At 48.6% G+C, this 25,506-nt stretch overlaps 2 protein-coding genes across 3 annotated transcripts in view; one reads left to right on the top strand and one right to left on the bottom strand.

Annotated features, from left to right (window-relative positions):
* Positions 1–875: 875 nt before the first annotated feature.
* On the bottom strand, positions 876–9,948 carry Stoml1 (stomatin like 1). The gene is made up of 7 exons (XM_028774540.1): positions 9,697–9,948; positions 8,270–8,376; positions 6,300–6,449; positions 5,864–6,067; positions 2,805–3,000; positions 2,214–2,429; positions 876–1,760 (listed from the first exon to the last, which is right to left on the bottom strand). Exons 1-7 carry the CDS (start codon positions 9,827–9,829, stop codon positions 1,567–1,569), a joined length of 1,200 nt encoding a protein of 399 aa, XP_028630373.1. The 5' UTR covers positions 9,830–9,948; the 3' UTR covers positions 876–1,566.
* Positions 9,949–13,535: 3,587 nt separating this feature from the next.
* Positions 13,536–25,506, top strand: part of Pml (promyelocytic leukemia) — a 32,672-nt gene continuing 20,701 nt past the window's right edge. For both annotated transcript variants that reach the window (XM_028774537.1, XM_028774538.1), the window contains exons 1-2: positions 13,536–13,767; positions 15,703–16,166. In XM_028774537.1, coding sequence (XP_028630370.1) covers positions 13,639–13,767; positions 15,703–16,166 — 593 coding nt within the window. In that variant the 5' untranslated portion in view covers positions 13,536–13,638. The remainder of the gene's footprint in view (positions 13,768–15,702; positions 16,167–25,506) is intronic.

Here is a 25,506-nt window from a genome sequence, read left to right as displayed (position 1 = left end):
AAGGAAGGAAGGAAGGAAGGAAGGAAGGAAGGAAGGAAGGAAGGAAGAAAAGAAATGGTTCTGTAAGAGAGGGCACTCAGGCAGGAGGGAAAAGCTCTTGGGGCACTGGGTAGCCAGTGTGGCCTACATAGAAGGCTTTGGGACAAAGGTCCAGGGGAAAGGCTTTAGAGAGACCAAGAGAGTTCTCCAGGTGAATGGACAGAGACAAGGCCAGCATCCTCATCCTCAAGAGGATGTCTACCATCTGTGGGGCCCATACTAGCCCCGAGGGAAGTACCCAGACCAGAGAGAGGACCCACAGCAGTATGAGTCAGTGTCTATCACCAGAAAAGACAGAGGGACACAAGCAAGCCTGGTATCAGTTAAAGGGCCCTGAAGAGAGCAGAACACAAGCCGAGGGCTGTGGGCTTGCCGGTTGGTTTGGCTTTTCTCTATGAGCCTCTCTGGGATGTGAGATTCACTTCCTAGCTTTGAGTTGGGGGGTCTATCCGTGGATCAGAAGCCAGCTGAGCCCAGCGTCAGGCTTCTGGCTGTATCTCTCCTCACCCAGAGAAGCGACAGTACCCAGAGCAGCAAGAGGGCTACTCACAGTGGCTCCCATTCCTCTCCTGAACACGTTAAGAGCCCCTCACCTTTCGCTCTTCAGTAAGTTAGTACCTGTAGTTATGTCCTACTTCGCTGGGAAATCTGTTTCCCCCACTATAAAAGAAACATAGAGCAACCACAGTCCAGGGCTGTAAGACACCCCAGAGGAAGAGCTTCACATGCTCTGAGGGCCTGTGTCAGCCTCTAGCCTTGACCCTTGGCTGGGCACAGTGCCTTGCAGACCCTCCCTGGCCGGCCCACCGTACCCCACAGCCAGCGGCACTCCTCCATTCCACATTGTAAATGCCACATTTATTTGTTGGAGGTTCCAGGCCTCTAGTAAACACAGAACAGCAGGGCTCTCCTACATGCTGCCCTGAGCCCAGCTCCTCAAACATGCAGGACAGAGCTGGTGGATAAGGCCCAGTGACTTCAGGAGCAGACCCACAAGACCCATTGCTCTATCCCACGCCCTCCCCACCTAGCCAGTTCTGGCCTGCCGATAGGAAGGCGGGGTCACCTGGATCCACTGCAGTAACCCCTTCTTGGAGGCTACCCTCCCTCGACTTCCCTTCTGCTTATCTCCCCGAATGTCAGAGCCATAATCCATGTGCTTCGGTCCTTCACATGGCCGCCATTCAGGCTGCTTCTGTGCTTCCTGTCTCTCCAGTCAGGTTATCAGCTGGGTAGGGCAGACCAGGCTCTCTGACTTCACTCTGTAGCAACTCAGGACTAAGCATTTGTTGAGGGGATTGAACGAGCAAAGGCCTGTCCAGAGAACTACCACAGGCTAAGGTGCAGGACACCTGACTCAGCTCTGACCAGCTGCAGATGACTCCCAACCTCCCAGGTTCCTCGTTGGGCCTGAAACATCTTTGGGCCTCAGTTATCCAAGACCCAAACCAATGCCTTCTATTCTGAGAGGCTTCTCTGGCTTGGCACCAGGTTCAGAGCTAGGTGTCGGATGGATAACCAACATGGCTACTTCAAGGCCTTGAGGACAGCCTCCAGCTTCATGACCACGGCCAGGTCACCCTTCACCTTCAGCCGCCCACTCATGTAGGCCCCCAAGGGCCGAAGTTCCTTGCACAACAAGGCCTGTAGGTCTGCCTCACTCATCTCCACCACCACGTCAGGGATGCCATCGGGTACTCCGTAGCCCACTCTGCCTTGTCCTGTTGGGAGGTACCATTACATCAGTAGGAGGATGCTACGTGGGGAGGGGAGGGTAGCACATCCCACTAACAGTAGCAAGCGCTGGCTAGTTCAAGGTCTACGGTAGAGGTGGGCCGGGTTCTAACACAGTGGCTTTAAGCCTAACTGACTGCGACTGCTTGTTGCTTCTGTTTGCACATTTATGAATGACGAAGATAGTAGTCCTGCCTCACAGGTTCACAGTAACAAGTAGGTTGAGTGCTCAGGGCAGAGCCCAGCGTGTGACAGGCCCTGCTATATATGAGGGCTCCTGGTTATTGAACTGAGCTGTCCTGCTGATCCCAGGGAGACCAGAGCCCTGGTTGTCATTATCATTCCAAACAGCTGTCAGGAGCAGGGGACAGTCTTCAAAAGACCACGGAGGAGGGCACAAACAACCTGAGTAGAAAGGTAGACAGAGAGGACAGCCATACCTGTAGTAAGGTCCAGGAAGTAGATACTCTGGGTGCCACTGGGCAAGATGACGTTGAACTGGTAGCAGGCCCCGACCTGGCTGACCAGTGCCTCTGACAGGAAGGGTTGCAGGGCATTGAGGAGCCCCTCAGCCACTGGCTGCTTCGGATTGGGCTCAGCCCCAGCCCCAGCATGAGAGGCAGGTGGTTCCACTTCATTTATCATTTCCAAGGTATCTACACAGGAGACCAACAGGGTTGAGGAGGGTGACAGAGAACAGGTCAGTGCTCTGCGAAGGTCGGGATCCCTTTGTGAAGTTTCTTCTCACGGCCCTTCATCCTCTGTGAAATGGCTTCCTCTCCTAAGAAGCTGTCTCTTGATTCCCAGCAAAAAGCCCAAACCCATGTGTTTGAGCTACTCTGGCCTGGAACACACAGCCCTCCTTCCAGCTACTCTTGTAGAACTGTGGCTTCTTCTCACAGAGGCTACCTAGGGCCTCTGCACACTTGGTCTCTTCCCTAAGCCCTCACTCTGTTCAGCTCTAGATAAGGGATAGACTGTATCAGCTAAGCCATAGGGACTAAAAGAGAAGAGCATGCTACACTCCTTACCTGACCCTGGGGACGGAACACGTCCTACCACTGAGTTCATACTTCCCCCTAGCAAGTGGAGGGCCAGCTGTTGGAGGGTGCTGTCCAGGCTGGGCACAGCTAGGCTGTCTTGGGGTGGCTGTAGCACAGCCTCTACTGCCAGCTCCACACGGTCTACCTCCAGTCCCCAAGCTCTGGTCACGTCATTGATCTCCAGCTGAGGGGAGTGAGGGAAGAGGGAAGAGTCATTTGATAAGCCCCACCCCCCACCCCAACATCTTCTCTGGACAACTCACGGTAGTCACACACGGACACGGAGGTCCCATGTCCATGCTGGAGAAGATCCCAGCTGGAAATTCAGTAAGAAGCACCAACCATTTGGCTGGCAAGTGCAGGGTCAGGGCAGGAGGTAGGAACTCCAGGTAGAAGTAAGTGGAACCTTCTCAGCAAACCCCAGACTGTAGGCTCTAGAATGTTCCACTTGGATTCTCAAGTATGGATTGGGGCACTGGTGAGAACTGAGGGTTCAGGTAGCCTCTTTCTGCTCAATTGGGTTTTTTCCAAGACAACAAGGGACCCCAGAGGAGAGTATATAAACATGGTGGTGACCAACCAAGCAGACTCCCTTTTGGAAGAGAGAGCTTCCTGGCTGTTGGGTAGACACTGTGTTGGAGAAGGTTGGGAGTAGAGGAATGGTTTCACAGTGCAGACAAGAAATGAGGGGGGCTGGGCAGAGGGCAGAGGGCAGAGGGCAGAGGGCAGAGGGCAGAGGCGTGTGGTGACACAGATACAGCAAGGGAGGCCTGCCTTGAAAACTCTTGTAAAAGTCACAGGAGAAGGGAACAGGCTGTGCCGTGGGTATGCATGGCACAGGGGTGGAGGAAGGCAGGCTCCTGGCATGGGCTCCTAGGGTCATGATGATGGCATTCACCTAGAGAGGACACACAGGGGTGGACAGGGGAGGGGAACGGCTATTTTAAAACTGTCGGTTTAGAAAAGATGATTTACTAAGTTTCCAAAGGGTAAAGGGGAGCGGGGTACACCAGCATCAGACTAGAGCAGTATTGCTGTGAGCCCTCGAGTGAACTCTCCTGAGGCAGGGGATTGTCAAAAATGAGAAGGCCAATGACAGAAACCTGGACACTGGAGGGCAGGAGACAAAGCAGGGTTGGAGGGAAGGGGCAGAGAGATCCAAAGTAGAATGTGGCTACTAGAGGAAGGAAGGGAGGGGCTGAGAAACAGCCACTGCTCAGACCAGACGGGGGTCACTGTGGTGACAGCAGAGCTACCTCATCATAAGCCTGGAGAGAGAGGAACAGAACCTTCTGGAAGTTAGGGGAGAAGGGGAGAGAGCTTGATGGAGGAGGTAAAGAGACTCCTTGGGATCCCTGGGGGAGGTGGACCAGCAGGGCAGTGCCAGCACAGGGAAGAGCCCTGGGGGGGGGGCAGGGAAGCAGGAAGCACAGTTGAACTGAGATGCAGAGGCTGTGAAGGCTCTGCCTGGAGTCTCTTCTGACAGTGAAGAGGCAAGGTAGAGCACAGAGCAAGGGCTGGGCGCCTGCAGGGGAGCAGTGGGGGGCCCCAAAAGCTGTGGGTCAGAATGCAACTGGGGAGGAAGAGGGGAAGTGGCAGCTAGGGAGGGAGTGGGAAGGGACAGGGACGTGGAGAATACTCAAGCCCTGAGAATACAGAATAGAATACAGCTCCTGAGATTTCCTTTCCGCTCTACTGTAACGGGAGCCAACTCATCCTGGCAACCGACCCTAGTGACTATCACATCCTAGAGGGACTTTCTCCTCACCGACCATCTCACATCAAAGCAACACAGCTTCATTTAAGATCCATTCTATCTTCCTAAAGATGAGTTATAACGGGCTGTGCTTGTGTGAAGAGAATTTGGTAGCACCGTCTTACCTGAGCTGTACTAGCTAAACCCTGGATCATGGGTAGGAGCCGATGTTGGGCTCTGGCCCAGCGCTGTCCTTTACCACGAATGGTTCTCAGAACCAAGTGGAATAACTTCTGAGCCTCGGTCCCCCTCCTCCACTAAAATGACAAATTCGGGCCCTCTCACAATGAAAAACATTCGAAGCCGAGATGCTGCCGGGCAGGTACAGAGCCGCTGTAAGTCATAAAATGCTGGGCGTGGGGCCAGTGGGCTCAGTGGTAGAACATTTGTCTAGGATGCTCACAGCCTGGGGTTCCATCCCCAACTGGCATTGCCACAAAACAACCAAACAAAACAACCACTGTGCTATGAGGACCACTGTTAGGGCTGAACCCTGCTCTGTGGGGGTTGGGGGTCCTCACTGAAGGCGGAAAAATAAATGCTCAGCAACGCAGGAGACAAAGCAGGAGCTCTGTATGGGAAGGAAACACTACCACATGTGTAGCACACAGGAAAGACGATAAATTCCAGTGCACCTAATTTCTCGTACATAAAGCAGGGACAGGAAACAGACTCAAATGTTCCCATGTCTCTGTTCTGTTCTAAACAAGGGGGAAAAAAGCCGATAGAGCCACATGTACAGGAATACCAAGCACTTGGCTGTACGCAGAGGGCTCTGTCCCTGCCACCCATCAGAATAGAAACTGGAGGGCTCGAGGCCCTGGGCTGTGATCACAGCAGCAGTAACGGGTAAAACAAAGCAGCCAGAGGCAGCGGCCCAAGAGTTTTCACTAGAACATTCCTTCTCAGGACACGTGCTCAAAATATGAATGACAAGGCCGCCTTCTGTTCCTCGACTTAGGGTCTCGCCTAGATTCTTTTTTTTGTTAGTTTTGTTTTGTTTCTTTGAGACAGGGTTTCTCTGTGTAGCCCTGGCTGTCCTGGAACTCACTCTGTAGACCAGGCTGGCCTCAAACTCAGAAATCCGCCTGCCTCTGCCTCCCTAGTGCTGGGATTAAAGGCGTGCGCCACCACCGCCCGGCCCTCACCTAGATTCTTCTCAGGTAGTTACAGTGTTGAGATATAGTGAGCCAAGGCCCAGTGTAATCTGGTCCTCGTTCAAAGTGACCTGGCTTAGAAAGTCAGGCCCTGCTGCCAGACCGGGGGCCCTACCTTGTGAGAAGCCACCTACCAGGAGCTGGTCACCGATCTTGAGCTTCTCCATCTGGATCTCCTGCAGTGGCCTTCTGAGTAGGGCCTTGGTCATGGCGTTGTGGGCTGTCATGCGAGTGGCCGTGTTCAGGTCCTTCACAGCCATCACAGACAGCACTGGGTCCCAGATGCGGAACTGGACGTCAGCTCCCACAGACAGCACGGCCCCATCCTTAGAGGCCAGCTGTTTCAGAAGACCATGACAGAGATAACATTAAAAGGGCTGGAGGCTACTGGGAGGTGGCACCCACTGAGACTATTCACCTTGACTCACTGGCCTGGTTGCCAGCTCCTCAAGCGCAAAATGTTATCTCCAAAAAGGTGGAGTCAGGTACAGGTGAAAGCCCTGGTATGCTGACAATTCACCATGCACACGCCTCATTCGTTTTGTGCAGGGCAGCTGAGAAGCCTCTCACCTTGCAAGGAGGAACATTGAAGGCTCGGGTCCTCAGATCCACCCTCTGGAAGGAGTCAATGAAGGGCAGGAGAAGAACCATGCCAGGTCCCTGGGGGTTACGGATCCGGCCCAGTCGAAATACAATCATCCTCTCATAGGTGGGCACAATCTGGTCAGGATGGCAAAGGAAAGGGTTTGGAAATGGTTAGCCTTGACCAGCCAATGTCATTTGCCTGGTCCCCCTCTGTCCTCTGCACATCACCCAGCCAGTCAAATGCCCTTCCGTGTGTATAGTGTAGGCCAGAAGTCAACCTGGGCCACTTCCTATTTTCCTTTCTCTCCGCCATGAGGTGAAGGACTTCCTGTGGTATACCTTCACCACTGTGCTACTCTGATCAAACACACTGGATCAAGCAACCAAAGGCTGACCCTTGCGAAGCTGAGAGCCAAACCAAGCCCACCTTCTCAACTCTCTGTCACAGTGACAAGAACAATAACACACTTAGCTGGGCTCAGAGGAGAGACACGGAGCTCAGAGACAGACTCAGCAATTACACAGCCCGTCAGTGAAAGGGCCATGATCTGAAAACAGAGCTCAGTGATGGGCCATGTCTTAGTCACCACAAGTACTGACTTGATAAAAGAGACTTCACCTCTGGGGCCTGAAGCTAGGCATGACTCATTCTGGGGAACTGTTTGCTCTTGGATTAGTTGAGAAAAGGCTGGGCTGCTCTAACAAATGCCCTGAACAAACGGCTTCACCACCTTCATAGCCCTAAATCACCTTAATAAATAGTTAAGTCTAAATTAAGACCTAAAGGCCAGAGGGGCCAGGTCACACACTCGGGGTTAAAAGACATTTGCTTCAGTGGCACTGTAGAAGTAGGACCTGGGTTCATCTCAGTGCTCCCTTCTAGACCCACAAACACAGAGGCTTTCTAGAGACTTTACTGCTGAGGGCCATGCAAAGGGGAAGACCTGCCTGGGCTTCACCTACCCTGGAGCTGTCAGGTGTGTTCCTCAACTACACCTGTATCTCTCATCCTTGCCAATGAGCATCCCGATATACAAAATGAGGCCTGAGTTTGATTACTCTGTGCTGGCTGGGTACACTGGGTGCTTTCCTTTCGACAGAACCTGAGCCAAAGGGAGGATGATTTTTTTTTTTGTTTTGTTTTTTGTTTTTCGAGACAGGGTTTCTCTCTATAGCCCTGGCTGTCCTGGAACAACTCACTCTGTAGACCAGGCTGGACTCGAACTCAGAAATCCGCCTGCCTCTGCCTCCCAAGTGCCAGGATTAAAGGTGTGTACCACCACCGCCCGGCGGGAGGATGATTTTTTGCAAAGGAATACATATCTCCAGATTCTAGGACTCAGAAAACAATTTCTGTTCCTTCCTGGTTCTCAAGCTGCCTTTGGTTCTGTCTGGACTTCAGTTTATTCAGCTGAAGGATGGGAACTGCTCTCCTGTTGCTGTGAGACACACCATGATCAAAAGAAACTTGGGGGAGAAAAGAGTTTATTTGGCATCCAGGTTACAGATTACCACTGAAGGAAGAAACTAAGGCAGGAACTCAAGCAGGAAACTGGGGGCAGAAGTGAAGCAGAGACCACAGAGGAAGGATGATTAGTGCCCACCCACCCCCATCCCCCATCTGACTTGCATGTGCCCTTGCTCAGCTAGCTCAGGCCCAACCGGCTAGGGACTGCACCACAGGGGGCTGGGCCCTCCTACACTAATCAAGCAATCAATGCCTCCAAAGATGTGGCCACAGGATGAGGCAATCCCTCAGCCGAGGTTCCCTCTTCACAGGCATCATGTCAAGTGGACAACCAGAATGAGCCATCAAAAAATGTGCAACCCTCGCTTTGCCTATTTCAGAGGTGTGATGGTATTTAGAGGCAAGGGGCCCAATCTGGGAAATCCATTCATCAAAGCTTCCATTGTAACTCCCAGCTCCCCCACAGCAGCCAGGCAGCCAGCCTTACCTTCAGAGCAAACCAGCCGGAAATGGGGAAGGTGAGCAGTAGCAGCAAGAACCCCAGGAAACTGATGAGGCCATGGCAGAGACAGGACGGCCAGCTCTCGGGGGCATCTGGGGACAAAAGAGCAGAAGCAACCACAGAACACCAGCTGGGCCTGGCAGGACAACTACAAGCACAGTGTCCCAGACTACAGTGGGCAGTGTGTATGTTTTATGTGTGTTCTGACTCCCCATAGCTCGTTAGGGGTCTCCATCTTAACTAACCTGTGCAATACCCTACACAAGACTTTTCTCTCCTAGGTGAGAGCCTAAGAATACAATCCGTGGGCTTTCTCTTTGCTGGACATAGCACAAATCAACAACCCCTCTTCTAATGTGTACCGCTCACCTAAACCTGGAACAGAACACGCTGAGTGGAATGGACACTGCTGGTGTTAACACGTTAACACGTTCTACCAGCAGCCCCGCAAGTAGACTTTCAAGGGGTCCTTATAGAGAAAGCGCCTCAGCTAACAAGGATCAAATTGTCAGTAACAGTCACAGCGAGACTAAAGCGTCCCTTTCTACTTTAATCTTTATTCCCACTGTAATGCCCTGAAAAAATATTTTTAATTTGTATTTCAATTTAAGCTGCTTGGAAGGAAGATGAGGCTCAGGCCAAGGATGCTGACGACTGAAGAACTCAGAATCCTGAATGGGTGTTGAGCAAACAGGCCCAGAATCTGGGAGTGAGCCTATTATCTGCTCTCTCCTCCTCAGTCCTAGACAGGAAGGTGACAAGAAGTGTCTGTTCTATCCTTCAAGAAGCCCCTGCTTGCAGGACATTTTAAGTCATAAACTAAGTCCTGGCATCTCCAGGAAAGAAGGAATCCTTGGTCAGAGGCAATCCTAAGAACACAGGGCAGAAAATGGGGGATTCATTCAGCAATGCCAAAGCTTTCAATGCACTGTCAATACAGGAGAACCACAGAGGACCCGAATACTCCAAGGTCAGGCTTTGGAGAGAGAAAGCCAAAGTAAACAAGCCCGGCAGCTTGCAGATCTGGCTTTTTGTTCTGTGCATCTTCACAAGAGACACAAGAGACTCCTGCTCCCTTCGCTGTTACCCTAGGGTGACTCTTTTTCCATCTCTCTACAGATGCCTTGTGGGTTGTGGCTCTCCCTCTGCCTAGGGCTCTGTTTTCTTTCTAAGCATGACGGGCTACCCTGGAAATAGTAACGTGATGGGCTAAGATTCGGGAAGATGGGGCTGCGTGGCTTCCAAAGCTGCAGCTGGTGGCCCTAGGAGGACGAATCAGTAGTAGCATCCCGACGCCTTGTCTGGCACCCTCTTCATAGCCTATCCCCTTCACACTCCTTCCTCCTACAGGCAGAGAACAGGTCGGGGGTACTGACTAGCCCCTCTGTCCGCCGTGCTGGGCAGCCACTCACCGGCCCCCGGCCCCACGCCGCCCGGCTCTGGGGACAAGCAGCCCTTCTGCGAACCCAGAAAGCCGAAGCTCGACTGCTGGAAACGATCAAAATCCCCTAAAGGCAGTGCCCGGTAGCCCGACCTGCCAAGCATGACTTCTAACCGGGACACGCCCCGATCCTCCACCAAGAGCCTGCCCTGCCCAGCCCGTGGCAGCTCCGCCCCTCCTCGTCCTCACTGCTTCCGGCTTCACTTGCGCCACCAACAGTGGCTGGGTAGGATCAGGAACCAAGCCGGGTCCATGCCCGCCGCTCCACAGCACCCCCTGCGCTGGGAGGACCGAACAGCAGGCACACAGTTTGGCGGATGTGGCCTTCCTGGCCACCTCCTTCTGAGTCTCTTACCTGGCCTTAGGAAAGGAGGCGTGGAAGTTTGGCTTTAAAGGAGCATTACAAGAGCGTTTTCTCCAGAATCAGGGAAATGTTTTTGGCCTCAAATCACTCCTCCAAACTTAACACACTGAAGGATGTGCTTATCCAGATTTAGGATTTCTTCTGGTGTGGCCAGCAAATTGGCCTTTTTTTTTTGTTTGTTTGTTTCCCCACAGCCAAGAAAATAGAGCCTGTCATACAGAGTGCTGTCCCTATTTCCTTAACGGTGACCGATCCAAGTCACTGTGGACAAGTTGAAGTCAGAAGCCTGCACTTTGGTATAAAAAGTCCATTTTGGTAGAAAAATGTCACATGCAGACACTCCAGGAATCATGGTAGTGGATGACGGCGTGGTGGCGGCAGTGGTGGTGATGGCAGTGGTGGTGGTGGATATAGCACAGAGTTATAAAGCAGGAGGGCTACACAGCAGTACATCAGACTCCTTGATCCAGGCACGTGAGGTGACTTTGTCTTTCTGTGGCTTCAGGAAGCCCATATGAAGGTAAGAAATGTACTCCCAATAGGATGCTGGGAGGCTGATGGGGCCATTTTACAAAGCAAGGAAAGAATGAATCTTTCCCAGTCTTGCCTTCCCCAGGATCCCACCATAGCCCATTTCTAAGTTCCTCTGCCTATGACTGCTAGGCTGGCTAATTTGATGTCAACTTGACACAGGCTAGAGTAACCTGAAAGGAGGGAACTCCAATTGAGAAAATGCCTCCATAAGTTTGTGCTGTAGGTAAGCATTTTCCTAATTAATGATTGATGTCGGAGGGCCCATTCCACTATGGGTGGGGCCAACCCTGGGCTGCTGGTCCTGGGTTCTATAAGAAAGTAGGCTGAGCAAGCATGGGGAGGAAACCAGTAAGCAGCACTCCTCCATGGCCTCTGCTGACGCAGTAGCTCCTGCCACCAGGTTCCTGCCCTATTTGAGTTCCTGTCCTGGCTTCCCTCATTGATGGACTACTATGTGGAAGTGTAAGCAAAATAAAGCCTTTCCTCTCCAACTTGCCTTTTGGTCATAAAAACCCTAAGATGAGTTGGTATCAGGAGTGGGGCTTTAGTTAATTTCAGATGTAGACAAGTTGATAACCCAGAGCTGCCATCGCAAATCCACCCCTTGTCAACTTGACACACAATTACATCTTTTTATTAATTTCCAAGTGAAACCAATAAGCAGATCATAATAATGCCTAAACATGAGATAATTATCTGACATACAATTGCAAATACATTATATATTTAACTATGTTATAATTACACCTGTCAAGATATAACTATCCCTCATGCAACTGCAAATGTACTATAAATTTAGAATAGGTGACAATGTCCCTTGAGGGATTTTTTTTAGAATCTCAAACTTCAATATGATAATCATTGATATTCTCTCTCTCTCTCTTTTCTTTTTTCTTTTTCTTTTCTTTCTTTCTTTCTTTCTTTCTTTTTTTTTTGGTTTTTCGAGACAAGGTTTCTCTGTATAGGCCTGGCTGTCCTGGAACTCAGTCTGTAGACCAGGCTGGCATCGAACTCAGAAATCCGCCTGCCTCAGCCTCCCAAGTGCTGGGATTAAAGGCGTGTACCACCACCACCCGGCCGATATTCTCTTAATAGATGTTACATCACATTATAAAGAAATTGAGGAAAGAAAACAGAAATATTTGTACACAATATGACTGAGACAGCTGCCTGCCACATTTGACTGATCTTAGTTTGACGGCCTAATTTTAAAGGCCAAAGGTCAGCTTGGAGGTATGACATACTTTCAAGGCCTTTCGTAGTCTCTGGGATGTTGGGTTTAGCACCTCACCCCAGCTCTAAGTGTACAAAAGCAGGGACCTGTCACCATCCTTTTTAATCACATAGGAACTGAGAGTAGGATAGATTCACATAGACTGAAGTTAGAAGCCAAAGGCACTGGCCAATCAGAGTGTCTGCAGGTGTGTGTTTTCCTCACCCACTGGGTTCTGAATTGCTTTTCGTTGGCCAAAGAGCTAACTTTCTATCTCCTTTATCTCCTTGTTTCTTCACTACTGCTGGCCAGCCCCCTCCCCCCAATCTCTGCACAGTGCACATTAACCAGACCTGTTCAACACATCATCCTGTTCTGTCACCACTGTCCTTTCACTGACTCAGGTCGAACTCTGCCTCCCAAAGCCTCCTCTCATAGGCCACCTGCCTCAAGGTCATCTGAGAGACACAGCTGACATGCTGTAGCAAACCCTTCACCAACTCTCCGTCATATATAGAACTGGCCCATCACTCATGAGTAATCTCATCTCTGGTATCACTTTGCAGGAGCCCCATTTCAAATCTGAAAATGGCCCTGACGATTTCCCAAATGGGCTCTCCCGTTTCAGACCTCCACTCCTTTCCAGGTGTTTGTCTCTCTTTAAAGTGCCTGCGCCCCGGCGGTGGTGGCGCAGGCCTTTAATCCCAGCACTTGGGAGGCAGAGGCAGGCAGATTTCTGAGTTCGAGTTCAGCCTGGTCTACAGAGTGAGTTCCAGGACAGCCAGGACTACACAGAGAAACCCTGTCTCGAAAAACCAACCAACCAAACAAACAAAAAGTCTTTGGGCTGGAGAGATGGCTCAGTGGTTAAGGGCACTGACTGCTCTTCCAGAGGTCCTGAGTTCAATTCCCAGCAACCACATAGTGGCTCACAACCATCTCTAATGGGATCAGATGCCCTCTTCTGGTGTGTCTGAAATAAATAAAATAAACATATATTTTTTTAAAAAAGTGCGCAACTCTGAATCCCTGGTTATTTTCTATCTCCTGCCCCATTCTTGGCTGAGGGATGCCTTTCCAGGCAAACCCATCCCAATACTGGGTCGAAGTCTCCATTTTGGGTGATTTGGGGGACGCTCTCTCTCTCTCTCTCTCTCTTTTTTTTTGTTTTGCTTTTTCGAGACAGGGTTTCTCTGTGTAGTTCTGGCTGTCCTGGAACTCACTCTGTAGACCAGGCTGGCCTAGAACTCAGAGATCTGTCTGCCTCTGCCTCCCTAGTGCTAGGATTAAAGGCGTGTGCCACCACCGCTCGGCAGGGGGCTCTCTCAAAGAGGGTTTTATTTCTCTCCCTGGCTCTTAACTAGAAAGACACATAACTGTGAGGTGAGTTGAATAGCTCCCAGACAGGGAAATGCCTCTCTGTCGTCAGCCCTGTATCTCTCCTAGTGTGCATGCTGCGTGCGTAGTAGAAGGATCTTTCCTCGTAAAGCAGTCAAACTCGCGATCGTTCTGCTACAGAGCCATGCCAGCATGCCGGGTTTGTTTACTTGCATGATTGGTTAACCTTTCTGGCTCTACCAGAGTTGCTTCCATAGCTGCCCAGTCTTTCTCTTAACTTTAGAAGGGAGACAGCCTCTCCGCCCCTAGACCCGCCCTTAAACCCGCCCAGCCCTGTCTCACTTCCTCTCGGGAGGCGGGCGCTCCGCCGGCACCTCCCCGCTGCTCAGTTTTCTGACTCAAGCCTGGGACCCGTCTCCCGCCCTCATAGACCCAATCCAGAAATCGAAACTGAACCGGTCTCCATGCAGACGGCGCCTGCACCCCCTGGATCCCCTTGTCGACCACAGGACTCTGCCCTGACCTCCACGCCCACCATGCCTCCCCCAGAGGAACCCTCCAAAGACCAGGAACACAGCCAGAGCTCTGCGGAGGTACTACTGGGTTAGGAGATGAAGGGCTATTAGGGTTTTTTATTCGTTTACTTTGGTGGGGGAGTTGAGAATGGAGAAGGTCGTTATAGAGAAGTCAGTTAGTGTCCTAAAGAGACACTAAGGTCCTGACCCTCCGGGCTGGGCAGGGGTAGAACTGACAGCGTAAGGTAAAATAGGAACCGGGATGAGTTACGGTAGCCCTGGGGATAGTTGGGTTGTAATTCCTACTCCCCGAAGCCTTGCTTTTTATCTCCTACCTCAAATGAGAGACCACAGTCCCGGGAGAAGGCCTGGCCAGGAGTCTTGTTTGCCCTGGCCTGGAGCTAAAGGCATATCCCAGACATGACAGACTATAGCGCCCCCTCCGCCCCCCCCCCAACTCCCCCAAACACTTGATTTTTTTCAGCTGTGGTTGCACGTCCCAGGAGCAATAGCACTTGGGATGTGGGGGCTGGAGGAGAGTGATAAGTTCCAGGCCAGCCTAGTCTACAAAGAGAGTTCAAGACTGCTGAGGGCATCACAGCAAGATCTGTTTCAAAACAAAAGAAAACAAACAAAACCTGGCCCAGACCAAAGCGCCTGTTAAAACCAACATGATTCATGGAGCTTCTTTCTCTTTTGATTTTCATACGTATGAGGTTTAGGGATTTTTGTAATTTATTTTATCTTTTTGAACGCAGGGTCTCACGGTGTAGCCTTAGCTGGGCTGGAGCTCACTATGTAACAGGCTGGCCTCAGACTCGTATAGACTACCTGCCTCTGCCTTCTGAGCTCTGGGATTAATATATGAGCCACTAGGCTTGTTATTTCCTAAGGAAGCCTAGTTCATGGTCCTCTTGGAAGTATTGCCTCAACCTTCCATACTTACCCCCGAAGGAACTACCTGCACCCCGTTATTCTTTTTTTCTTTTTTTCTGTTTGTTTTTTTTCGAGACAGGGTTTCTCTGTATAGCCCGGGCTGTCCTGGAACTCAATCTGTAGACCAGGCTGGCCTCGAACTCAGAAATCCGTCTGCCTCTGCCTCCCAAGTGCTGGGATTAAAGGCGTGCGCCACCACCGCCCGGCCGAACCCCGTTATTCTTTATTCATTTTTCCCTTCACAAAAGCACAAATAAGGCCACATTGCCATAATATTTTATTATTAGCATTATATAGCTAAGGATTAAAAATTACTAGTTAACGTTTATGGGTACTTCGTATGTGCCAGGCACTGTATTGAGCTTTAAACCTTTTACAAAATAGCTCTACCTTCTATATCTATGAACTGAGTATTATTATTATTTTATATGACTGGAATTGCACAATATTTCTCTTTTTATGGCAGGCATATTTCACTTACCTTAACGTCTTGTTGTTGAATGTGTCAGAATGTCATTCCTTTTAAAGGCTGAATAATATTTCGTTACATTTGCAGACACATTTTTGTTCGTGCACTCGTGTGCTAATGGACACGTGGGTCATTGTGACTTTTGTGATGGTGTTGCTAGGCACATTAGCTTATAATTATATGCTTGGATATTTTTCCCAGTTCTTTTGAGTATATATGAAGAGTAGAAGTTCCGGTCATATGGTAGTTTAAGTGTAACTTTTTAAGAACCACCCCGCCAATTGTGTTAAGCACTTTATATGAAGTTGATACTTTTCCAAACCTGAGTCCCTTAAAGGCAAAGATGTATCCAAACTTATATCTCAGGGCCTACTAGTGAGTCTAATGGTAAGTAGATGGGGGCCGGGTAAATTGTTCAGTGAGAGCTGCAGGGCCCGAATAAATGAGGAACTGGGGTGCGGATAAGCCAGGACATGATCCAATGATTCCCTGGAATGGAATGTGAGGTCCTACCGGCTCCAGCCTCCAGCTGAAGGGATGGGCGGCCAGTGGAGGGGACAGGACTTCTGGGCTTTCTGTAGGCCTCACTTCTCTCCTTGGTTCACCAGCAAGCCATAAAGGAGGAATTTCAGTTTCTGCGCTGCTCCGGCTGCCAGGCTCAAGCCAAGTGCCCCAAACTGCTGCCTTGTCTGCACACGTTGTGCTCCGGATGCCTGGAGGCGCGCAGCCTTCAGTGCCCCGTCTGCCAGGCACCGGGCTCGGCCGGTGCTAATGCGGAGGTCCTGGATAACGTGTTCTTCGAGAGCCTGCAGCGGCGCCTGGCCGTGTTCGGGCAGATCGTGGATGCGCAGGCTGCGTGCACCCGCTGCAAAGAGTTGGCTGACTTCTGGTGTTTCGAGTGTGAACAGCTCGTGTGCAGCAAGTGCCTCGATGCACACCAGTGGTACCTCAAGCATGAGGCCCGGCCCCTGGACGAGCTCCGCGACAGCTCAGTGAGCGAATTCCTCGACAGTACCCGCAAGTCCAACATCTTCTGCTCCAATACCAACCACCGCACCCCTACGCAGACTAAGTAAGTGAAGCATCCTGGGGTCAGGGGTGAGAGCTTCAGGGAATTGTCACTCAAAATGGGGTCCGCTGGGTTGTAGTCGTTTCTAATGCCCCTCTGAAAGACATATCTGCAGAGTCAACCTTGCACCCTTACCTAGTTTGTCTTTAGGACGAAAAATTTTTAGAGTACCAATGCAAGCGATGTGCAAAACCAGGTTTTAGTACGCGTCACCACCGAACTTTAGATGTCTTAAGAGTGGACATCCCTCGGAGCCCCAGGGAATCTCAGTAAGGCTGGATGTTATTGTTGGAGCATAGTGTTTGAAAAGTTGAAACTATAGCATCGGGGAGTGCTATCTGAAAATGACTATATGCAAAGAACAAAGAAAGTCGCTGATAATTATTTTTGTCTTGTTAAACAGCATATTTTCTATTTATATAGAATATAAATGTATTTATATGTTTTCTATTTATATTTATATAGCTCACAAACAAAATTTATACTAATGAAAAGACAGTGCTATCTCCATTCCGTTCCCATCTGCTTAGTTTTCAACACTTTCCCTCCGTTTAGAGGGCGGCTGCTGTTGCTAATTTGGAAGTTTCTTTGTGAATAAAATGCAGGTCGGGTAACCTTATCAGGGCCTGTTTCCACCCTTTTAGCCAATAAGGTAGTGCATGATAAATGAACTTTTGGCCATTCAGAAGTAGACTGCTTACACTGGCACTAGTAGTTCTTGCAGAATCAATGGGACCAGAAACCATTTCCTCTCTTGGGACACTCTTTAACCTCTGCTCTCCAGGAGCTTGGGTTCTGCCGAGTCCTCCCTCCACCCCCGTCCTCTGCTGCACGTCCTGCTGGCTAATTTGCATTTCCTGGTGCACTGTTAAGATCAAATGGCTTCTCTCTCGGCCCTTGTGTTTTCCCTCCTTTGTGAATTGCCTGTTTAGTGGCCTCTTTTCTTTCCTTTGAGGAGTTCTTACCGGTCCCTCTGTAAGAATCTGTTGTGGTAATATTTCACTTAGTATGTGGTATCATGTTTAAAATAACTCTTTAGGTTTTTTGTTTGTTTGTTTTTTGTTTTGGTTTTTCGACACAGGGTTTCTCTGTGTAGCCCTGGTTATCCTGAGACTCACACTGCCCGTCAACTCTTTAGTTTTAGGGGATCAAATGTGTCAGTCTCTCTCTTACAGTGTATGACTTTGAATCAGTCCAAGGAAAAGCTCACGCCTGTGTTAAAAATAATCTCTTATCGGGCAGTGGTGGCGCACACCTTTAATCCCAGCACTTGGGAGGCAGAGACAGGCGGATTTCTGAGTTCGAGGCCAGCCTGGTCTACCGAGTGAGTTCCAGGACAGCCAGGGCTACACAGAGAAACCCTGTCTCGAAAAACAAAAAAACAAAAAAAGAAACAAAACAAACAAACAAAAACAAAAAACCTCTTATATGATCTTTGCTCTTTTAGCATGATGAATTAAATCAATGTCTTTTCTTTGAACTAGATTATGGTTCCTAGGAGGAAAAACTCAACTCGGACCATGATATATTATTAACTTTGTTTGCTAGAAACAAACTTGAAATACCTTAACTAGGCTACTCTCTGAAACAATAAGTATAATCAATTTCTAATGTAGTTTGTATGAGTTTTGCATTAGGTTTTCCTGTCTGCTTTATACTAATCTCCTTAATTTGAAATCTTTCATTTCTTTGAGCATGATAATGCAGTCTTCCATCATAATAGAGGGGATGATTGACACCCTCACCCCCAATACCACAGAGAAGTGATCCTCTTCCTACAAACGCTAAGATACTTCAAGATCACTCATAAGTCAGGACGCCTTCAATACCAGCATTGGGGTGGCAGAGGCAGGCAGATTTTTGTGAGTTTGAGGACACTCTAGTCTACATAGCAAGTTCTGGACCAGCCAGTACTGTATAATGAGACCCTGCCTTTAAACAAATTATTTATTTATTTATTTATTTATTTAATTTATTTTTTTTTTAGTTTTTCGAGACAGGGTTTCTCTGTGTAGCCCTGGCTGTCCTGGAACTCAGTCTGTAGACCAGGCTGGCCTCGAACTCAGAAATCCACCTGCCTCTGCCTCCTAAGTGCTGGGATTAAAGGCGTGTGCCACCACTGCCCGGCAACAAATTATTTATAATGCTAAAAAAATATTAATACCGTGTAAATAGTTTTTATACTTTAATATTTTGGAATAATGAAAAAGTCTGTACAGGTACAACATAGACGTGTGTGTGTGTGTGTGTGTGTGTGTGTGCTTTCGAGTGCACATGCAAGTGTGTGTGTGCTCATGTATATAGAGGCCAGGGGACAATAATTTTGGCTGTTGTTCCTTTGTCACCATCTTGGGTTATTTTTGTTTTTTGTTTTGAAACTGGTGGTTATGAAAAAAAAACTTTTTTTTTTTTTTCACCAACCTCAGTGCCATAAATAAGCCACAGTTTGCCTCTGGCCACAAGTCAAAATAAACCATCCTGGCCTTTGTCATTGAGCTGACTGTATGTCATGCTAGGGAGTGACACAAGAGCTGGCTTTAACCTCGTGTAAGGGTCTGCCTCTTTTGTTGTGTTCCCTTGACACTGTCACCTGCTCAGGACACTGATAGCTAGTGTGTGGGCAGAAGGAAGAAGGAAGGAAGGCACATCAGTCTAGATTGCAGAAAACCACGTGCCCAGCCTGGACGGACAGGGAGAAGCTTCCAAGAGGGTGTCATATTGACTCAAAAGTAGCAGTGTCCTGTGGAAGGAAAGAGAAAGGCCAGAAGGAGGAGGCTTGTGTGCAGGGCAGAGCTTCCGAGAGTCTGCGAGCCTTAGAAATTGCTGTGAACAGGAACAGGAAAGGTGAGCTGGGTTTACAAGAAGTTACGTTTTTTTTTTTTACTCTTTTGAGACAATGTTTCTTTGTGTAGCCCTGGCTGTCCTGGAACTGGCTCTGTAGATTGTTTAGGCTGGCCTTGAACTCACAAAGATCCTCTTGCCTGTGCCTCCGGAGTGGGAGTGCTGGGATTAAAGGTGTGAGCCACCACGCCCAGTGAAGTTATCATTTTATTCCACACTTTCCAGAACATTGAGCCTGCTCAGCTCGATGCTTGTTTTCCTGTACACACGGGTGCACACATGCGTACACACGCACGTCCTGTCACCAAATAGCTGTAGGGTGTTAATGCGACGGGGACTACATTGTTGGAGATTCACTGCTTGAGCTGATGGCTAGGTCCTCTCCCTGTACTCTGGTTCTTTGTCTCAAGTGGGCAATGTTGGCAGCTCCAAGGCCAACATTTATTCACTTAGCTGCATTCTTAGCTCTGTTTGACTCTTGTTCATAAAGATTTTTGACAGGACATTTTACCATATGTTGGATATATTCAGAAACTAAAGTGTAGGATCTGGAGGGAAAAGGAAATCCCTTAGGAAATCGAGGTCTGCAAGAGGCGGGTGTGGGTTGGGGGGACAGGAATGACTGGGTCTCACTGTGTCAGAGCTCGAAGGACCTGGAGGCTCACCTGAGAGGCCTTCTGTCCATGAGTGATAGGGATCTAGGGCTCTCTGTGGACTGGATATCAGATTTTAAAATATGGGGGGCTGGGGTGAGGGAACTCATCCAGGACCATCGACGTCTATGGGCAGATACTGTAGCCATAGGGAGATATGAAAGACTTGCTAATCAAATTAAAGAAGTGTTGTGGAATGGAAAACCCACAGGAAAGTCTTCAAGATGAGAAGCTGGAGTGGTTGGCAAAAGGTGACAAGCCAGCTCCAGGCAGGAACCAGTGACCTTGCCTGGCCTGAATTAAGCCTCTGGGAGAATCTACCCCAGCTTTGCACTCTGGGTGCCTAGCAGCTACTTCCTTCCCAGCCCTGCCTGTCCCTACCCTACATACCCACCCACCCACCCACACCCTGTGCAATTTTTAGTGTGTTGCGTCTTCTCGGGGTTCAGTACTAAGATTGGTTTCTGGTCAGGGAGAAGCACGGCTACGTGGCAGAAGAGAGGCTGCTGCCCGCAGTCGGGCAACATAACAGATTCCTATCTCTAGGAAATGACTCCTTTCTCGGTTTGTATAAGCACTTACCCAGGAGACTTGTTTCAGACCCAGTAATAACCATGGTCCATTTGGTAGGATACTATGTAGTGTATAAAAGAGATTCCCCTGCACATCTGGCCCGTGTGATGTTTCAGAGAAGAAATAAGAATTTTAAAATAACTCAAGGGTTAGGGTGTAAGTCCCTGGAGAGGCTGCTCTCTCCTCTCCAGCGATGGCGTTTGACTTAGCTGCTCAGTGGAGATGGGACGTGAGACCTCGACCAGTGCAGAAGAGTGATTAACAGTGGGACTTCATGTTAATTAAGTTTATGAGTTAGAAATCAATGTTGAACCATAAAGTGAAACTACCTGGAACCGTATCTGTCTCTCTGTCTATGCAGCCGCTGAGGAATCAATTAGGGAGGCAACAGTTTACTTTGTGCTGGGCACTGTAACGGCTATTGCCGAGCAAATGAGAATTGGAATGAATATACAGCTTTGATCCAAAGGCTGTGCTAGGTCCACACAGTGCCCGGCTCCCTGGCAAGAAACACAGGCTCCGGGGGATGGCTTCAAATACAGTGCCAGGCAGTTTGAAGAAGCGGGGATCTCGTATCTGATTTTGAGGAGGATAACAGGGCCTAGATAAAAGAGTCAGTCTTTGCTGGGTGGTGGTGGCACACACCTTTAATCCCAGCACTTGGGAGGCAGGAGCAGGCGGATTTCGGAGTTCGAGGCCAGCCTGGTCTACAGAGTGAGTTCCAGGACAGCCAGGGCTACACAGAGAAACCCTGTCTCAAAAAAACCAAAAAAAAAAAAAAAAGTCAGTCTTTAAGTCATACTTTGGAGAAGTATTTTGAGTTGTATGAGTTTCATGAAAATCAATTTGTAAGAATGAGCAAGAAATGTTTAGTTAGCTTCTGGAGTATAAAATGGTTAACAGCCTACTTAAGCCAGGAAAGGTGGTCTGGCTCAGGCCTGACCTGGCCTGGTTATACACAGGTAGATCCTGCCACCAGGACGGCTTTGTAGTTCTGTGGCCTGGCTTTCTGCCAAGGCCACTCCATTTACAAAAGACTCTCTCTCTCCTCAGGGTTGCCAGAGGATTGCAGGGGTTGAGGAGGTTACATGTAGCTAGCCTTGAGTCCTGGGGGGGGGGGGGTGGCAGAGTGGAATGGCCAAGAAACTGTTATGCAAATTCAAAGCTGAGTCTCTCCAGTGAATCTAATTCTCTCCTTGAAAAGCTGTCGGGAATGCTAGGGGCCACTCAGCCTGGCTTACACTAAGTCCTTCTTTCTCAAAGCTCCAAGGTGTATCCTCCTAAAAAGGAAGTCTGATTCCATCCTGTTGTCTGAAGGGAAAACACCTTCGGTGCGTTTCAGAAAAATGGCTACTGCAAAGGAATCAAAGGAAAAACAGTGCCAGGTATGGTCAGGAATGAGGGCAAAGGCAGGTTTGTAGCCAGCGGCATAGAAGGCACCTTGACTCCTCAGGAACCCTTTCCTGTAGAGCCGCAGAATGGGGTGTTGTGATTTGATCCCATCTTCCTTCCTTCCACATTAGAGCACCCACCCATCTCCTGAAGTGTTCTCCTCATCCCTGACCCTCAGCTAAGACTTCCCACTGCCCAAAGGAGATTGACACGGGAGGGTATAGAAGCTAACCTAGAAGGAGGGCAATCGCGCCCAGGGACAGAACAGGATGAAAGATTCTTGACTGCAGAGGTGGGGCTCGCCTGCCCCACCAGCCTGCAGCTAGCAGAAGGATCCTGCAGGTTGCTTATTTAGAACTCAGACTGGTTTCCTTTTAGAACTGTACTGTCAAAGGAAGCACACTGCTAAAGCAATGTAGAGTTTCATTTTCCTTGAATTTAACAGAAAAAACCAAATTAGACTTGCCAACTTCAAAGTATGTTTAGGGGCTGGGGATGTAGCTCAGAAGTAGAGTATCTCCTGAGTCATATGAGCCCTGGGTTCAGTTCTCAGTCACCAGAAAGGGGAGAAAGGATGGAAGGAAGGAAGGATGGAAGGAAGGAAGGGAGGAAGGAAGGAAGGAAGGAAGGAAGGAAGGAAGGAAGGAAGGAAGGAAGGGAGGAAGGGAGGGAGGGAGGAAGGGAGGGAGAAGGAAAGAAGAAAGACCACCCTTCCAAAAGGATTCGTCCAAGATTACCTATTTTAAACCTCAATGCCTAGACTTTAAAAAATTATTGGAGAAGCTGGGAAGATGGCCCAGGGGGTAAGACTACTTGCTCCCAAGCCTGATGACCTGAGGTGATCGGAGTCCTCACAGCAGAGAGAAGTGAATCCTGCAAATTGTCTTTTGATCCCCACACACAAACTGTGTCCATACACACACAAACGCACACACATATACAGATACACAGACAGACACACACATAGACACACAGACAGACACACAGATACACAGTCTACTCTATGATCAACCCAGGGCATTTTACGTTAGCATCCTGTTCCTCAGACTGGAGATGGGACTCAGGACCTGTGCTGTCTGCCTCTGAGCTATCGAAGCCCAGAGTCTTTGTTTTGGTTGAGCTCCTGACTGAAGGGATGTTGTCAGTGAATATTTTCCTACAAGAAAGACCACTGGGCGGTTGGTGGCGCACGCCTTTAGTCCCAGCACTTGGGAGGCAGAGGCAGGCGGATTTCTGAGTTCGAGGCCAGCCTGGTCTACAGAGTGAGTTCCAGGACAGCCAGGGCTACACAGAGAAACCCTGTCTCGAAAAACCAAAAAAGAAAAAAAAAAAAACTTTTGTCTTCCAAGTTGCTTGAGTCTCTTGGTTTTGAGAATATTCATAGCCACTTTTATACTTGAGAGTTGTCTTAGCTAGATACAGCGTTCATGGGTCACACTCTCTTTCCTTCTGAGTGGTGTACACACTGCTGCGTTTTATGCATCAAAGAAAGCAGAGGTCTAAGGGAAAATCGATTTTCTTTTTCTGTCTTTGTGTGTGCACATGTATGTGTGTGGGTAAGCGTGCTCAGACATGTACATATGGAGGCCAGAGTTAACGCCGGCTGTCTCCTTTCTGTCTTCACCTTACTTTTTGAGGCATGGTCTGGCACTGACCATGGGGCTTATCCTCTGCATAACTTGTGCTGAACTTTTTCCACAGGTGCTGGGCATCCAAACTCAGGAGCAAGCACCAGGCCATCTCTTTCTGTCTTACTACCCAAAGGTGTTTCTTTTTTTTGTTTTGTTTTGGTTTGGTTTGGTTTTTCAAGACAGGGTTTCTCTGTGTAGCCCTGGCTGTCCTGGAACTCACTCTGTAGACCAGGCTAGCCTCGAACTCTCAAACTCAGGAATCCGCCTGCCTCTGCCTCCCAAGTGCTGGGATTAAAGGTGTGCGCCACCACCGCCCGGCTCCAAAGGTGTTTCTTATTCTTGAAATTTATCAATTAACGAATGTGCTGGCTAATACGTTGACTTGACATAAACTAGCATCACTGGAGAAGAGAGAACCTCAATTGAGAAAATGGCTTTATCACGTTGGGCTGTAGGCAAGCATGTAGGACATTTTCTTGATTAGTGATTGATGCAGGAGGGGCCCAATCTATTGCAGAATATTCTATTCCTGGGCTGGTGGGCCTGGATTCTATAAGAAAGCAGGCTGAGCAAGCCACGAGGAACGAGCTGTAAGCAGCACCCCTCCATGGCTTCTGCATCAGCTCCTGCCTCCAGGGACCTGCCCTGTTTGAGTTCCTGTGCTGACTTCCTTCAGCGAGGAACAGTGTGCCCTATCTTCCCCAAGTTGCTTTGGTCATGGTGTTTCATTGCAGCAGTAGAGACCTAGCTAAGACATCCAAGCTGTCTTGATGGTGAGCGTTTTGTATCAAATTATTCTGGAATGTGACGGTCTCCATCCGCCTAAACTTTCTGCTTATTTCAGTGACATTTCTCTCCATTATTTGATCTCCTCCTTTTCTTCCTTCTTTTTTCTTGCTTTGCTGCCACAACCACACCTTTTGCTTTATTATTTTAAGTGTTTGTTTTCTTATTAATAATCTAACAATATCACTATGCTTTGAAGGGAACTTCATTTGCATGGGTAACAAAGATTAGAACTACTGTATACAGGCAAAGCCTGTATAATGTAGAATAATCATTTTTATAACTTATTTGATAATTCTAGAGTTGCTTGTGTCAAATAGGGAATCACTGACTATTTTGTGTATTTTTTTATAGATTTATTTATTTATTTATTTATTTATTTGAGTACACTGTCACTTTCTTCAGACACACCAGAAGAGGGCATCAGATCCCATTACAGATGGTTGTGAGCCACCATGTGGTTGCTGGGAATTGAACTCAGGACCTCTGGAAGAGCAGCCAGTGTTCTTAACCACTGAGCCATCTCTCCAGCCCCACTGACTATTTTCTGTATCACCAGATTCTGTTAACGTTTAATGGTGAATTTTGGTCATTGAATTTGGTAACAAATTCCTGTCGCTGCATATCTTACACTTTGAACATACTCTGCCAAAGCTGTTAAGATTAGCATGGTAATTCAAAATGGGCATAAATGAATGACAGAGGTGGGTGTTTTTATATCTTACTGAATAGAGATGCATGGTATTATTATTGTCTAGTCTCTTACTGAATATCCCCCCCTTTTTTTAAAAAAAAAAAAAAAACAAACTCGTGGCCTTAACTGATTATTTGAATATTCTATTTTGCTAATTTTTTTTTTTTAGTGGAAATAGCATAGATTTAAGAAAAACAATTCAATCACTGTTATTGTCTATAGAATAAAGCTTGTCTTATCTTCTGTGTGCATGACTGTGCGTGTGCATGACTCTGTGTATGTGTATATAACTATAACTCTGTGTGCCTGACCATGTGCGTGTATGTGTGCATGACTGTGTGCATGTATGAATGGTTGTGTGTGTGTATGTGTGTGACTGGGTGTGTATGATTATGTGTGTATGTACATGATTCTCCATGTGCATGACTCTATGTGTGTGTGTGTGACTGTGTATTTGCACGACTGTGTATGTTTCTGTTGGCTGGAAGTTGATGTTACTATCTTCTCAGCAGCTCTCCACCTTATTTTTTTGAGACAGAGCTCACTAATTCAGCCAGACTAACAGGCTGCAAACTGTAGGAATCCTTTTGTCTCTGCCTCCTCAGCGCTCAGATTACAGATGTGGGCCATTGTGATCATATTCTCTCTCCCCTCCTCTTCTTCCTCCTCCTCCTCCCTAACCCTCCTCCTCCAACTCCTCCTCAATCCTCCTCCTCCTCCTCCTCTTTCTTCTTCTTCTTCTTCTACTTCTTCTTCTTCTTCCTCTCTCTCTC

This window comes from Grammomys surdaster, unplaced genomic scaffold, assembly GCF_004785775.1.
Source record: "Grammomys surdaster isolate TR1022 unplaced genomic scaffold, NIH_TR_1.0 241, whole genome shotgun sequence".
NCBI classification, from domain to species: Eukaryota; Metazoa; Chordata; class Mammalia; order Rodentia; family Muridae; genus Grammomys; species Grammomys surdaster.
The sequence above is the reverse complement of the archived record's forward strand: the minus strand, read 5'-3'. Positions and strand labels throughout refer to the sequence as shown.